This window comes from Colletotrichum phormii (assembly GCF_030913505.1).
Source record: "Colletotrichum phormii strain CBS 102054 chromosome Unknown BDP81scaffold_8, whole genome shotgun sequence".
NCBI classification, from domain to species: Eukaryota; Fungi; Ascomycota; class Sordariomycetes; order Glomerellales; family Glomerellaceae; genus Colletotrichum; species Colletotrichum phormii.
Genome location: NW_026851450.1, coordinates 1,737,460 through 1,753,690, shown reverse-complemented (window position 1 = coordinate 1,753,690; position 16,231 = coordinate 1,737,460). Strand labels below are relative to the sequence as shown.

Genomic DNA, 16,231 nt, shown 5'->3' with positions numbered 1-16,231 from the left:
TCTTCGTTTCCCCCTTCTTTCTTGGGACGGAGAAGAGCTCATGCCGAGTTTACCAGTCTTGGGAACGCGTGAGGTGCTAGGCTGCCAGTAAGACTGGCCAGCAGCAATTCCCGCCTCTTTGCCCGCGCTGCGTGGCTGCCTCTCTTCGCACAACAATCAGCCGCATGCGCCGGCGGGATCAGCTGCAGCCAAACTATCGACGGCGACATTCCTGCCGCGGATGCCGTGTTCTGATGCCAAAGCTGGTGTCTTGGTCGTGGCAAGTGGGGTGTTCGTGTGGTTGTGTTGGCGGGCGATTGAGTTTTGAGCATTCCAGCTGTTTTCGGTAATCGCGTGGCAACCTTGAAGGCGCACCAAAATACAGACGCCTCATCGTTTTGTTTAGTTACATGGACATGTGTGAGCCGTTCTTGGAAGGCTAGCGAGCATTCCTCATGTCAGACAAGAGTCGTTGGGTATTCCGTCTTGCCCGTTGCTCCCTCGGCCGAGCTTCCCTTGGATCACGATCGCTCATTATTCTTCCCCTCTTCCAACTTTCTTCCGGAGCGTTTCTGGCAGTTCTTTTTGATTGTCTCCCTCTTTTCTTTTACTCCCTGCTAAGCGTGACCCAATTGATACCCATTTGTTCGACACCATGATGCACGAAAAAGAAGACGAGTCCAACTCGAGACTGCTCGCTGACCGGGTGGACGAGTCTGAGGAGGATCTCGAGTCCCTGCAATCAGCCCCCGACGCGAGGCAACATGATACCCAGAGGCGAGGAGGCTGGAAAAGAAATGCAGCTGTAGCGGCGATCTTTGTCTTCTCAAACCTCTTCTCTATGCACTTGGGTTCTTATATGATATCGGCTCCGACGGACCTAGACAACGCTTGTGCTGCACATACAACACAATGGTCGCCTGTGTTGAAAGACGTGGATGTCAAATACGACTGGAAGAATTTCAACGGATCGTTCCTACAGGAAGATATCTTTAGGAAAGAGGCTTCGCCAGAGGTCGACGCAGCATGGGAGTCGATGGGCGTGGACTGTAAGTAACATCCAATAACTACCCTATGTTCTTACACTGTGGCTGACGGTTTGAAGACCGCGCCGGAGTCATCTCAATTGAGGATGGCTTGAAGAGCGGCCTAGACATGTCATTTGTGAGGAGGTCAGAAAAGTACGGCGCAGGCTTCTTTGTCAACGTTGAGGGAATGCATCACCTTCACTGCCTGGTAAGTTAACGGCCGAGACTCGGCATACCATGCCTGGTGCTCATGATTGATGCAGAACTTGGTTCGGAAATCCCTCTACTACAACTACGACTACTACAAGAAGATGGGCACGCACGCCTTCGCCAACGAGGAGCACATTGTTCGTCTTCACGTCTGTAAGTGGCAACCATTTTCCTGCAGTCTTCGATCAAGACTGACCCCTCGAAAGCACATTGTCTAGACACCATCAGGCAAGTCCTGGTCTGTAACGTCGATACCGCTGTTCTTGGCCAGGTATGGGCCAGCGATCCCCCGGCTCCTTTCCCCGACTTTAATACCAAGCACATGTGCAAGAACTACGGGGCGATACAAGAATGGGCGGAGAAGCTTCAGGTGAGTAGAAAATGGCGTCTGAATTGGGTTGTATGAACGCACGCTGACGGAATACTTATAGGCTCCTCCCGTCGATACCCTCCCTGGCGATTACACAGCACCTCCCGAGCCAAGTGATGTTCTTCCCACAACGCCATGAGCACCAGAGAGGCGAGGCCTGTGTAAAATTCGAAGAAAATAATAATTCTAGAACATGACAAACATAATTGGACGCTATTTTAGGGGTCTCAGCATCTCATGTGAGGCCTGTAGATCCAAGACTACTTACTTGTATTTTGGCCATCAGTAGTTGAACTCCTGGCCAACAAGCTTCTCGCTCAACTTCCACAACCTATCCGCCTCAATCTCGTTGTTCGCCCAGGGGTATATCTCCTCATCGTACTGGTCGGCGATGCGGCATTCATTGAAGTACTGTCCGTTATGACCTGCGTAGTATTAGCTTTCCGGTTCACGATCCACGACTCTGAAGCACTGCCGAGTGACTCACTCTTGATATCAGGACTGAATGCAGCGTACACATGGGTGGCGATGCCCTGATCTTCCGTCTTTGGGTGAAATTCTGTCCACATGTTCTTGGTGCCCATGGTGATTTCTACCTCTCCTGTTTTCGCACCGCGATTAGCGACCTGTCTTTTCACCACAGAGTCCTCACGAGTGCTTCACGTACGCAGTGAATCAAAGCTTTCCAGGTGGTTACCCAGATTGGTAAAGATGACACCCGGGTGCAGACTGACGCTCAGGAGACCCTTGTTGCCCAGCTTCTCCGCAAGGGAGAGAGCCATCAGGCAGTTGGCCGTCTTGGATTGCGCGTACGCGATCCAATTGTTGTAGTGCTTGCCGTCCTATGAAGCAACTCTCCAGTCAGTATCCGAAGCCAAGGCTCGATGCAAAGAGCGTCAGTACTCACGTTGAAGTTGTAATCCGTCCAACGAATACGGCTCAATCGGTGCCCGTCGCTGCTGACCGTCACGATCCTCGGCTCCCGTGCAGCAAGAATCTTTTTGATGATCAAGTTTGTGAACAGGAACGGACCCAGATGATTCGTTCCAAACTGGCTCTCAAATCCATCTTCCGTCTTGCTCCAGTCCACAGCCATGATGCCCGCATTGTTCACCAACACATCGATATGCGGTACATTCTCCCACCCATTCACAGTCTCCGCAGCCGCTCGTACGTTCTTGAACGAGCCCAGGTCCAGCTGAAGCGTCTTTACAGCAATGGCCGGGTATGATGACGTAATGGCGTCGGCGGTCTGTTGGACTTTGGTGGTGTTGCGCCCCGCGAGGATGAGGAGGGCCGGAGAGGCGGCGGCGACTGCTTGGGCGAAAGCCGCGCCGAGACCGCCGGGGGAGACGCCGGTTACGAGGATTGTTTTCCCGGCGATGTGGGGGGCGTACGCGGTGACGAGTCCGGTGCCGGTTGTTTCGCGGCCTAGTGTGGGTGTCATGGCTGCTTGTTTGTCTTTATTGCAGAGAATTACAAAAAGGATTATGCAAATGCGTGAATGTCCAGAGTTCAGTGGATGTTTCGTTGGAGATGGATGATATTACTGTCCGCAGACTGGAGGGCTGTCCATCTTTATAGAATCTTCATGGGAATAATCTTGAGGATTATCTACATTTTCCGTCTTACTCCCGCAAGTAGTAGAGTATAACACCATCATCTGCAGCCGCAAGTAAGAAGGCTTAACTCCAGATCCCAAGTGCACGAAACCAGTGGGAGTCGAAAGTCAAGAACTCATCTCGAAGAAACATGGCATCATGGAGCTGTCGTCTGCAGCTTGTCATCCTTGGTGTTTGGCTACAACTCACAAAGGAACGATCCAAAGGATTTCCAGGGGAAACTCAATGGATATTTGGTTGGCTAATGTAGCCCGGTGGTACAGCATTGTCTGAATCCGTGTAATCCATTCGGTGATTACTGCTAGGCTTGGGAGTTGCGGCCCATTTCTCGTCGGCGTTAGGTGGAAAAGCTCTTTGTCATGCCCTTTCGTCTTATATTTGAGCTGCCAAATCACCTATCGCCGATAGATTTGGGTCTTGTTGTCGGACATTGTTGTATTGAAAGTGAGGCGAGCAACTGGGCGCCTAACACGGAGTTTGGAGTTAGAGAACCCTCCAACATCCGGGTCTATGGCGAATTGGGAGAAGTCGGTGCCCTAAACTTATCCGTGTGTCCGCCTCCCGCGACCCAATCTAGGCACTCCGTACAGAGATCAACGCCATGGAACGCACTTGGGACAACCTGAACCTCCCTCCCGCCCACACGGCAGATATTCCTTGGCACACCGGCGCAGGCACCGTGAAAACAATTGAAACACAACGGACCGCCCCGATGGTTCCCCACTCCGGAAACCCACGGACCCCGTCGCAGCACCGTCAGTTCCCCCGGAGGCGCTTACCGGATCTCAGCCACCGATGACACTCTCGCCAGGGACAGATACCTCGCAGTGATACCGTAACAAGTATTCATTGGCGTGAGTGGCTTGGTCCCCAAGGCAGCCAACAAAAGAAAACCATACGAATGAGCTTCCAGTTGCACAGCCCTGCTTCACATCCGGGCGTTCCTATCCGCCCTACATATTGGTGAGAGAAGCTTAATGGCATCTCGACACGGGAGCACCGGCTTCTTCTATAGTGACGCCGCATTGCCATCCTCCAGTAGAGCCCCTATCCGATCCATCTTCTCACTAGTGCCTCTACTCCGTATATCCCGCCCTCCCCCCCCTTTTTCACCAACCAAAAGCCATAAATCGTGCCTCGCCCTGATTTAAATTGTCGCAGCCAGGCCGACCCATCCGTCCACCATTGACCATTCCAATCAACCTGCTTCTTATCGACGCCATTGCAACATATTTTCTGGGTCTTGGCAAGGGTACAGGGGTGCGGGTGGGATGGCCTAGTGGTTCCCCGGGCCCAATGAAGCCTCCGTCCCGGGACCGGCGGATCGTTGCCCACTATCCTCATCCCACGCGGCCAACCTTTCCGGATATCCACATTCACCTTACCTTAAGGTATATATGGCTGAGCTGTTTTTTGTCCTTCAAAGGTGCTTCGTTTAAAAGACTAGCTTCCCCCTCCTTTTCTTGTGTAGCCAGGCGCATGTTCCGTCTCACGTTTCCTCGTACCTTGTGGCTGGGCCACCTTACGTTAGATTTGTGCGACATGTCAATCGAAACACGCAACGTCAGGAGGCTCACACCGGTCGAGGCTCAAGACGTCCTCTCTCCCCGCCTCCTCCGCTTGCTTCACAGAGAACCATATCCGAGACTCAATGACTGAGAGCTGTACGATAGTATTTACTCGAACGTCATCATGATTCTAGGTGTACCCGAAACCAACAAGACATTTATCACAATATTCAACGCCACCAACGCCGATATGCCACCAACGCCGATATGCCACCAACGCCGATATGCCACCTACACCGATATGCCACCTACACCGTCACATCCGATGCTGCCCCCCGCGTGGCTCGTTACTTTGACGACTCGTCTCGCGTGCAGAGACTCTCGATCCAGCGCGCCAGCTCTACGCTGTTGATATCGACGGTTCTCCAAAAGACATCGCTGCCCCAGACAGTCGGCACACCAAACAAGACAATTCCTATGAACCACGCCACGAGTCGACCAATCATGCCAGTCTCGTCCCTACCGCCGACAAGCGCCCAGACGTACGGCATCCAGCGATGCGAAAAGACGTCGAGAACGGGTCCGTGGACAAGGTAGAGCGCGTAGCTGATGTCTGCGAGGTACTGCGCTAGTGGCGTCATGAACAGGTTCTGCAACACTTTGATGTGTTGCAACGTGACGACAATCTGGAACGCGCCAAGGGCGTACCAGGGGAAGGAGACGAGGTCGCCGCCCATGGTGAAGAAAGGCTCCATGGTGTTATGCCAGAGCGGCGACATTCCCGGGGTGATATCGGCCTTTTGGTTCGGCCAGCCGGCCACAAACAGGGCAAAGATCAAGTTGCCGACGAGGAAGGTCTTGAAGACGCGTACTGCCAGGGAGCTTGAAGACGAGTCCGATGACGCAGTGGAAGATTCCATGTCGGATGCCTCCTTGTTCTGCAAAGCGGCCGCCTTGCGCTCCTGACGAGCTTCCTCGATCAAACCGACCTCGGCAAGGAACATGCCACCCAGGAACTCGAAGCCGGCCCAGTGGCCACACTTGAGGCAGTAGATCATGATGGAGAAAACGGAAGCGAGGCGCAAGTACGTCTTCATGCGGCTCACGCCGGTGAGAACGACGAAAAGGAGTAGCGAATGAGAGAATTCGATGGGGATGGTCCAAAGATGGACATCATAGGGCAGAATTTGGGTAATATCCCACTGCCAGCTGAAGGTGATTCTCCACACAGCGTTCTTCCAGTCCACCAGCTGCTCCCAGAGTGTAGGCAAGGGTTGTCCCATCATTCCCAAACGTATCATGATGAGTATCATAAAGGTAGACGCAGTGGTGGGCAGAAACAAGCGGAAGCCACGGCGGAAGACGCTGCTTGATAGAGTGCGATGCAGTCCATCGTAGTCATGTTTCCTTGCCTGCTTCAGTGACTTGAGAGACAAAACGAAGCCCGAGATGATGAAGAAAATGTGGACCATGGGCCGGCCGCTGAAGATGACGCGGAGGAAGGGCAACTGCAGCGGAGAGGAAGCGACATGGTCGTTCTCATCAGGAATGCCGTATGCCCTCGCGGTAAACCAGCCCACGTGTTTCTCGGTGAAGTGGCAGAAGAATACAATCAGGGATGCGACACCGCGCAGACCGTCGAGCCACGAGGTAGGGTATAAGCGCCGGTGCTTGAAGTCGTTGGGTCGGAGTCGGCGCTGGACGAAGGAGGGCAGCAGGAAAAAGAGGATTGCCGTCAATCTCGCGAGGAGAGACCTGGATTGGGCGGGGGGGTTCGAGCCACCAGGTGATGAGGGTTCAGAATTGGAGTTGACGGTGCCCAGAGGGGAGTAGGAGTATGCGCTCGGGGAGATGCGGGCGACAGCCCCCCGGAGGGAACGAACGACGAGGGGGATCATGTCGATGGCGATGGCGCCGGCATGCCCTTGAAGAGGAGGAGGAGTTCTCGAAGATTGTCGTCGGCCGAAGGAACGATGATGTGCGGAATGTGTAGTCGTTGGCACCCTGGTCTAAGGTAAAGGTATTGCGCGTGGCCGGACTGGCTGTTCAACGTGGACTCGATGGGCGGCGGATTGTGTGAGGCTTCGGATGTTACAGTCGACGTGGCTCGGCAGAGTTTCGAGACAACCCGGGTAGACGGACCACAAGGTCAGCGACGTACGACTGAAGACGAGCCGGGAACAACCGACAGTTCGGCGACGGGGCACAGATGGAAGCGAAGAATGTTGGAGATATAAAAAGGTGTAAAGAAAAGGTTGAGAGGAAGGAAAGCTAGTGGTGCCGCCTACACAGCAGGATGGAACTCGACTCGAGATTGGGTTTGGCGGCAAAAAGAGCGCCAGAAGGCAAAGACGGCGGGAGCTTGGCAAGCTTGGCGTCGCGTTGCTCCTTGACAGATGGCGCTAATCTCTCCAGGGACAGGGGGGTACCTAAACCGCAAGGGGGGAATGGCCCGCTGGTTTGGAGGTGTCGTACGGATAATCGTGGGTGCAGGATCGGAATCCTTCTTGCAGGTCGGCTGCTTGAGCTTGAGTGGGAATGGCGGCTTACTGACCGGCCTGTTGTGCTAGGCCCGAAAAGTGAGGGTTGGGGAAGGGAGAGAGGGACTCGGGGATGGCGGCGAGTGGATGGATAAATGGGCGAGGTTTCCCCCCTTTTCTTCTCGATTTGAGGTGGGAATTCGGAAGCGATATTGTCTTTGAGGGACAGACGGCCTCTGACTTGGGGAAATCAGCGCAGGTGGACTTGCGCAACGATACGATGCGGCACAGCTCGTGTTTGCAGCCTGACTTGCATCGTTTGCAATGGCGAGAAGAATGGAAAGCACGAATACGCCGATGGTTTTACGAATACAACGGCAAGAGCTGCGCGTATTCGATCCCGAGGTGCTTGCCTCGCCTTCGGGTAGGTACGAGACAATGAGATGAGATGGGATGGGGAAGCTACGACTCGCTCAGATCATCCCACTGCAAGGCGTTGAGAACAGAAACAGAAAGAGGGGATGATCAAGGCACAGTGACGGAAGGCACAGACAAAATGGAAGGGAAGGACTCAATTTGGCCGTCCTGAATTAGGTATTCCTTATCAATTGACATATTATTCCCTTGCATCTGCGGCCTGCCGTCGTCGTGTCTCTCTGCTTCTGTTCTATTCGCCTCCTGTGGTGCAATTATTCTGAAGCAGAGGAAGAACTCTATAATGAAAAGGGAAACAGCTGCTGTGTGGTGCTTTCCCCAGACATCTCCACCCGGCTGGAGTGCTCCTTCCTGGTCTGTCACGCCCGGCGTTGCCCCTTCTGATTTGAGTTCTGGACAGCTTCCAGTGCCCACTCAGGAAGGAACCCACTGGTGGCTCCTGCTTCCCGAGTCCACGTCCTCAGAACCATAGCGGTCCTCATTTCTGGGGACCCTGAATCTAAACTCAAAATGTCCTTAGCCGATGCCACCCTCAAAGTCAATCTCATTCTCCAGTCTTTGATTTCTCCATCACAATTATCCACCTGAATGATTCGCAGATGATTAAATCACAGTTATTGCCCGGAGCTATTTTTTCCAGAGAGCTTACATTCTAGTGAAGTCGAGTAGAGGTATTGACATTGAGAGAGCGTGGCGTGTTGAGGCTGAGACATTGAGAGAACATCAACATGACTGGTAGGAAGGCAGGCTGGCCCTTGGGGTACGTATTCGTACATACGGATATTTGCGGGTGATCCTCCTTCCCAAATGAATTGAGGTGATCCGCTGAGACAATGGAAGGTACAAAGTACCCATCGCCACACTCCTCAGGCAGGCACGGATTCTACCTGGGTGTCCACGGACAGGGAAAGAAGCAATTGAGTTCACCACCCAATTATTCGCAGTGAATGGTCTTCATGCTCAACGACATCTCCCCCGTCGCCATATTTGCACTTCTTCATGATAAAACTAAACAGTTTGACCTGTCCACTCCTATCCAATATCCACACGAATACCGCTCTGCAACAGTCGCATTGCTCATCATACGCATCGACTTTGCGCCAACGATACCGACGCGTCTCATCGCATTCCTCCAGACCAGGTCCCAATTCCCTTTCCATGCCTCATACCCGAGAACTGCCCTTGGCGACCCAGACACAACACATTGAACCTTCGTACGGTACGGATACACCAAGACCACCACCCCAATAAGACCCGGACTTAGGCGGACCTACGCTGCATTGACTCTTGAATCGGGTTGCTTCAGCCGTAGCCAGTTCAGACACCCTCTGTTCGAGATGGCCTGCCCACGCCATCATCTTCCACTCTTGGACCCTGAAGCACTACAAACCATGGGACGACCTCACTCCTGCAGAGTCCGTCATGGCGCATGGGTCCAACTGAGAGAACGTCGTCTCAACTTTGTTCTTCAGAAAGATTATTTCGGTCTCGCGGCGCTGACAATTACTGAGCCGTAACCAGCTGCCCTCCACATGGCACTTGTTCGCACACAACTGTTGCTCGTCGCTCGTCGCTCGTCACTCAACACTGGCCAGCAGTTCAAATCGCTACCAGACTCTTCCACACTTCCTCGACGCCTGAAACGGCCTCAGGCTCTATTATTACTGTACCTTAGGCCGTCGTGGCTGTCAGGCCTCCTCGCTACGCCACTGAACGTTTGACAGAAACTAGTCTCTTCAGCCTCCAGCGTAAAAGATCAATTGGTGGCGGCTAAGTGGTCAATATTAGGCCCGGAAAAGGCATCCTAGAGACCAGTCTCCCTGTGCGCCATGTGCCGCACTGCACTTCTTCTATGCCCTTCGCCTGTCAACTGTCAATCGGCCTGTGCGAGCATCATACGATCCCTCGCATCGCGCCAATACCCTGAACTCCCAGCTTCACGTCATGCCACAGGCCTCCGAGTAAGCGGCCAATTGACGGAAACTAGTGCACACGCATGTGCTGTACGGATATGGTATGTAAGCTGACCGCAGTGTCCAACGGTATCATCCCGCACCGGCTCCCCCGAACTCCATGGACCTCTGGCTCCCAGTATCAAGACAGATTCAACAGGCACCATCTCAGCCCTATGGGTATCCCGTGTACTTCGTCGATGGTCTTCAGAACTCTAGGATTGCTGTTGGGAGACAATCGATGGCGTACTGGCCCAGCGCAACATGACATTCCTTAGGTAGCCGACTTACACCAGTCAGCAATTGGCGCTCGAATGGCACGAAAGAGGTTCGCCACTCATTACAGTTTGAGTCGGCTCATTGAAATTATTATGCCAATCAGAATTTGCCTACATTTCGATCTGTTTCTACCTCGCCCGAACTACCACTTTGTTGTTCTTGTTTGGCAAACCGGCAGATGATGCCCCGAAGATTCGAGTTCCAATTCCATCGACAAGCCGGAGCCTCTCACCAATTACCCCGGATTCCTTACATTTCCCATCCACGCCACGGATAGGACCTGTCGACGGCTGCGAAATCCCGTGTCTTAGACCCCGCAATCCAAGGGAGTGAGACCGGCCCTCTCGGCGGGGAGCCGTCTCATCAAAAAAAAGTCGGCATTTTATGGTCTCATGGAATTGATCGGTGGCGGTACGGTCCGAGTCTTGTGAAATGAGGCATGGTAGCTGACATTGCGAGCACCAGATCATCATCTTGTGCACTTTTTCGGTGACGACGCCCATGACAGGTTATCCTTGATCTTTGGGAGCAATCAGTTACTCGCCAATGCGAACACTGTTGCACCGCCCAGCGGCACAGGCAATGGATATGTAGTCCGTATCGTCCGGTGAGATGGAGGCGGGCGGCTGAAGGATCACTGCGCATCGGCCCCAAAGGCCCCCACGCAGAACGGGAAAAGAAATGGTGCGACCCTTCTTCTTGTTTGGTTCGAATGGCTTGCACAGAGTGCTGACAGACACCCATCGCCAAGCAGCTGACATCACAAGCGGGCCTAGCCGACCTCGACGACCTCAACTGCCTCTCGCCGGCTATCGAAGCATGTTGGTGCAGAATCGCGCTATCGCATCACACCGGGCAAACGCAGTGCTACAGTGCAAGCAAGTTCGTCAGTAAATCAGGTAGCCTGGCTGTTTCCGGAACACAGCAGCGTAAGCACACTTGCGGCCGCTCACCATGCTCTCACCAACAACGGCCCCCGGCCGTGGTCAAGTCCAACTGATCCGAGCCAAACCGTTCCAGGCATTATCAAGTCCCTGCAACTCTGTCAAAAATCGGGGACTGCCAATCCACATCACACTAACAGCCCCTAAACGGCCGGGAATGGCGTGGGCTTGAACAGGGTCAACAAGGCAGCTCCCGTGGAACATACGCATTACGGCAAAGACGTCCGAGAATGAGGACAACAAGTTACAGGCTTGATTGGTCCCAGCTAGTCTACGACATTATCACATGTTGACCAAGCCTAGCAAAAGATCGACTCATACTTGTGGTATCCGTAGGTATCGCGCAAATACGATCTCATCTCCCCCACCGGCGCGCCGGCGCCCACACATTCACCGAAATCCCGGCTGAGACAGAGTCATCGCTCCAACTGGCATGACACCAAGAAGAAGGCGGCCGGGCATACGAATCATCTACTCAAGATTGGCCACCGGCGCATCTCGCTGGCCTCATCAGGAACTCATTGACTTCAGCTACTTGTCAAGTAGCCTAATGTCTTGCGCAGTGCTCGCTGTTTTCGTTCTCTCCTAGCTTGGCGGAAGGGGGGGGGGAAGCTCTGCAACTCTTTACTGCTTCTGTTTTCCCTTCGCCCATATCCGTAGTCGTAGGCAGGCACGCAGGGGACATTCAGCTGCGCCCTGGCAGCCCCGACGATGCAGAAGTCGGCCTGCGATATCAACCATTATTGGTTCGGCGCCGCACGACAGCAGGGGGGAGCGTTGGTCCCTCGCTTCGCATCCCGGCCAATCGTCTCCCACGTTTAGTCAACAGACGCATTTCTTCATCACCGTCCACTTGTTCATCAGGTCAAGCCTGGTCAATGATTGGCGTACCTCAAGAGTACCTCGGGAGCGAAGCCCTACAAGACGACCAGACTAGTAGCGGGAAGCCTAGAAATACATTTGCTTCATCGTCTTGCGCTATTGCCTAGCACAACCCATGACGGCCTTGTGGAGCTTCGAGAGCTGACCTCAGCGCCAACGAGGGGGGACTAAACGACAGAAAGTATCCAGCCTGATCCTCAACACCATGTAGCACAGTGTCTGCTGGCTCACCCGATTCCTCTGCGCCTCGTCATGGAGGGGGTTATCTGTAATTCCATATCTGCTCGCCTCGGACATTGTTGTCCGCTGTCAATTCCATGGGGCAAGAAGACTTTGCTCGTATATAGGAAGGACCCCGTCCGCCCCAACACTGAGCATACCCGTGTGATCAATACCTTCCTTTTGCCTTCAAGCCACCCATTCTCTCTCCTTCAACTTGCAGTCGACTGGACCATCCGCCAGCATGTCTCAAGCTCAGGAGCAATTCCCCAAGCACCAGCCCCTCCTCACCGAGGTGTCGGAGAAGTTGACGGCAGTCCGCGATTTCGTTCACAAGTCCATTTCCGCAGTCCCGCCGCACCCTGAGCCAACTCCAGGTGCCACTGCGCAGGAGGCTGACCCCACAAACCTTTTGCAAGATATCAAGAAGCTCGGATTTCATGACTTTGAAACCTTGGCCGAGTTCGGCATCACTGCTGTGCAAGGCAAGATCGACGACAACAAGTTGCTCTTGGAGAACCTCATCCAGCTTTTCGCCAAGCTGCCTCGCGGCACCGTCAAGGGCAAGAAGCTCGAGTATGGCTTGATTAACCAACTTTGGAATGGCATCGACCACCCGCCCATGACGACCCTGAATGAGAAGTTCAAGTATCGTGCAGCAGACGGCTCTGACAACAACATTCACAGCCCATTGATGGGCGCAGCTAACACAGCATATGCTCGGTCCGCTCCGCCAATAACCTATCAGACTCCCAATCAGCCTGATCCCAGCCTACTCTTTGACATGCTCTTTGCCAGAGGCGAGGAGTTCAAGCCTCATCCCAACAAGATCTCAAGCTTCCTCTTTTACCTGGCTACCATCATCACTCATGATATCTTCCAAACTGTGAGACACTATTCCCCCAACTTGTCAGTTGAACTCAAAATCGCTTTGCTAACTGACTGAATGATAGGACGGCCTCAGTGGCATCAACAAGACATCATCCTACCTCGATCTTTCTCCCCTCTATGGCCGCAACCAATCGGAGCAAGATCAAGTCAGAACAAAGCTGGACGGCAGACTGAAGCCTGACTCGTTCTCCTCCAAGAGAGTTCTTGGCTTCCCTCCCGGTGTCGGTGTCCTTCTCATGATGTTCAACCGCTTCCACAACTACATTGTCACACAGCTTGCAAGGTAAGAACTTTCAACCTGTGATCTCTTCAAAAGCTAATACTAATGATATATAGTATCAATGAGAACAACCGCTTCAACAGACCCCCTGGCGATGCCATCGACCCCAAGGCTGAGGCTCCGAAGAAGCCGGAACAGAGGGTCAAGGAAGGGGAGCCAGAGTACCCGAAGTATCTCGAATCCCAAGAGTACAAGGACTACTTGGAAACCCCTGAGTACAAGCAGTGGAACCGTTGGAATGCTTGGGTCAAGTTCGACAATGACCTTTTCCAAACGGCGCGTCTCATCACTTGCGGTCTCTACGTCAGCATCGTCCTCCGCGACTACGTCCGTACCATCTTGAACATGAACCGCTCACCTTCCAGCTGGGCTCTGGATCCCCGCACCAACGAGGGCAAGAGCATCCTCAGAGCCGAGACCCCCGAGGGTACCGGAAACCAGGTCTCAGTGGAGTTTAACCTCATCTACAGATGGCATTGCACCATCTCTCCCAAGGACGCCAAGTGGACCGAAAAGGCGTTCCGCGAGCAACTCAAGATCGAGGGAGATACCAGCAACCCCCCCAAGGAAGTCAAGGACTTTACTCTCGTTGAGTTCGGCCACGCTGTGAGGGACTGGGAGAAGCGCATCAGTGATGACCCGGTCAAGCGTGACTTCGCCGGCCTGAAGCGTGGCAAGGATGGTGCCTTCCGCGAAGAGGATTTGGTCAAGATCTTCAAGGAGTCCGTCGAAGATGTTGCTGGCTCTTACGGGGCCAACAGAATCCCGGAGATCATGAAGCCGATTGAGGTGCTCGGTATGATGAACGCACGAAAGTGGAATGTCGCCACCCTTAACGAATTCCGTGATCACTTTGGCCTCACCAGACATCCGACATTTGAGGACATCAACCCGGACAAGGAAGTCGTCAAGAAGCTGAGATACCTCTATGGCACTCCAGACCAGGTTGAGTTGTACCCTGGATTGGTCGCTGAGAAGGCCAAGGAGCCCATGGCCCCGGGAAGTGGATTGTGTGGCGGCTTCACCATGACCAGAGCTATCTTGTCTGATGCCGTTGCCCTGGTTCGTGGCGACCGATTCTACACCGTTGACTACACGCCAAAGAACCTGACCAACTGGGGGTAAGTTTTTCTCCAATTCTACCATGCAGATAAAGACAGCAGCCGCTGACTCTTGAACAGATTCAACCAATGCAGCTACGACCTTAACGTCGACCAGAGCCATGTCCTGTACAAGCTGGTGTACCGCGCTTTCCCCAACTCGTTTGAGCAGAACAGCGTTTACGCCCACTTCCCCCTCACGGTGCCCTCTGAGAACAAGAAGATCCTCGAGGGCATCAACAGAGACTATCTCTACTCCTGGAAGGAACCGGTCACTAAGCGCAACATGATTCCCATCTTCTCCCACAAGGCTGTCAGCGAGATTCTGTACAACCAGTCAGACTTCAAGGTTGTCTGGGGCGAAGCCATCCGTCACCTGGTCGCGCAGCCTGGCAAGGACTACGGCAAGGACTTTTGCCTGGCTGGTGATGGCAAGGCCAACACGCAGAACCGCACTCAGGTTAGGAAGGCTTTGATCACGGGCCCTTGGGAGAAGGAAGTTTTCAAGTGGTACACCCACATGACGCCTCGTTTGCTGAAGCAGAACAGCTTTCCCATCAGGAAGGGCGTCAGAGAGGTTGACATTGTTCGGGACGTCATCAACCTGACAAACACGCGATTCAATGCCGCCCTCTTCCACCTGCCCATCAAGAACGAGGACTCGCCATGGGGTGTCTACACTGACCAGGAACTGTACGTGGTTGTTGCCACTCTTTTCCAGTCTGTTTTCTTGGATGCAGACATTGGCAATAGCTTCAAGCTGCGGACGATTGCGCGCGAGCTCGGCCAAGGCTTGGGCAAGCTTATGGGCCTTGTCTGCCAGACCATCTCCAAGGCGGGCTTGATCACGGACATTGTCGCCAAGATCAGAGAGGGAGAAGCCTCGCTTCCCACCTTTGGTAACCATCTCATTGAGCGCCTTCTCGCTGACGGTAAGGACATTGATGAGGTTGTCTGGGGTACTATCATGCCCGTCGTCACCGCCAACGTTACGAACCAGTCGCAGGTCATGGCGCTTTGCATCGACTACTACCTTGGCGAGGGCCACGACCACCTGAAGACGCTTTACAAGCTGGCTCATGAGAACACGCCCGAGGCGGATGAGAAGTTGATGAAGTAGTAAGTCTTACTCGAAAAGCTTCCCTCTTTTGGACACTCCTCTAACCCTATCCCAGCATGCTTGAGGGATGCAGACTCCGTGGTACCGTCGCCGTCTACCGTGAGGCCGTCACCACCCAGGTCATCACCGATTACGCTCCTTGCCTCCTTGATCCCAATGACCCGACCTCGCGCACACCCAAGGTCAACGACGACATTGACGGCACCAAGTACGAGGTCAAGATCCCCAAGGGTACAAAGGTCCTGTGCAACCTGATGACGGCCGGTCGCGACCCAACCATCTTTGAGGCCCCCAACGAAGTGCGCCTCGACCGCCCTCTCGAGTCCTACGTCCACTATGGTCTCGGTCCCCATTGGTGTGCCGGTAAGGAGATCAGCCGCGTGGCGCAGACGAGTCTGTTCAAGGAGATTGTCGGACTCAAGGGACTGAGGAGAGCCGACAAGACGTCTGGCGGAAACGGAGGTCGTGGCAAGCTCAAGAACATGCCTGCTGGCGCTTGGAATGGCCAAGTCGGTCTTCCTGTTGGCAGCAATCAGAACGGCGCCAGCAAGAAGGATGAGCCCTGGCTGGGCCTGCGCACCTTCATGACGGCCGACCAGAGCTCGTACTGGCCTGTGCCGACGACCATGAGGATCGAATGGGACGAGTAAGAATGGAAAACTGTTGATTTAATTTGTACGAAAATGGAGTGTAGGATTATTCATGATGGAGTACTGTATGAGAATGGTCAATGATTGTTGGGTTTGAATCAAAGAATTATTTTCTTGGATTCCGTCGTGATCGACTGCAACTGAACAAGAGTGACGACTTCGATCGATGCCAGAAAAGAGGAATGGCAAAGTGGACTTGTAATGCGAGCCAGCAGTGCAATCGAGAACAACCCACAAAACCCTTCTGCCCGACTGCCTTCCCTGGTGTGCGCCAATACCACG

The 16,231-nt window shown here is 53.7% G+C and overlaps 4 protein-coding genes across 4 annotated transcripts; 2 read left to right on the top strand and 2 right to left on the bottom strand.

Moving 5' to 3' along the window:
• The first annotated feature begins 371 nt into the window (after positions 1–371).
• Positions 372–1,815, top strand: BDP81DRAFT_216060 (uncharacterized protein). Its single transcript, XM_060582716.1, has 5 exons — positions 372–1,028; positions 1,085–1,215; positions 1,271–1,370; positions 1,424–1,587; positions 1,649–1,815. The coding sequence occupies exons 1-5, from the start codon at positions 635–637 to the stop codon at positions 1,724–1,726; spliced, it is 867 nt and encodes a 288-aa protein (XP_060446591.1). The 5' UTR covers positions 372–634; the 3' UTR covers positions 1,727–1,815.
• A 54-nt stretch (positions 1,816–1,869) lies between these two features.
• BDP81DRAFT_317176 (short-chain dehydrogenase/ reductase) lies at positions 1,870–3,034 on the bottom strand (the record flags this gene model as incomplete). Its single annotated transcript, XM_060584231.1, has 4 exons — positions 1,870–2,012; positions 2,075–2,188; positions 2,255–2,429; positions 2,495–3,034. The coding sequence occupies 4 exons, from the start codon at positions 3,032–3,034 to the stop codon at positions 1,870–1,872; spliced, it is 972 nt and encodes a 323-aa protein (XP_060446590.1).
• A 1,932-nt stretch (positions 3,035–4,966) lies between these two features.
• Positions 4,967–6,814, bottom strand: BDP81DRAFT_216051 (acyltransferase). Its single transcript, XM_060582715.1, has one exon. It carries the CDS (start codon positions 6,613–6,615, stop codon positions 5,065–5,067), a length of 1,551 nt encoding a protein of 516 aa, XP_060446589.1. The 5' UTR covers positions 6,616–6,814; the 3' UTR covers positions 4,967–5,064.
• A 5,338-nt stretch (positions 6,815–12,152) lies between these two features.
• Positions 12,153–15,949, top strand: BDP81DRAFT_393644 (linoleate diol synthase; the record flags this gene model as incomplete). Its single annotated transcript, XM_060587850.1, has 5 exons — positions 12,153–12,794; positions 12,862–13,082; positions 13,136–14,200; positions 14,261–15,298; positions 15,355–15,949. 5 exons carry the CDS (start codon positions 12,153–12,155, stop codon positions 15,947–15,949), a joined length of 3,561 nt encoding a protein of 1,186 aa, XP_060446588.1.
• Positions 15,950–16,231: the final 282 nt, after the last annotated feature.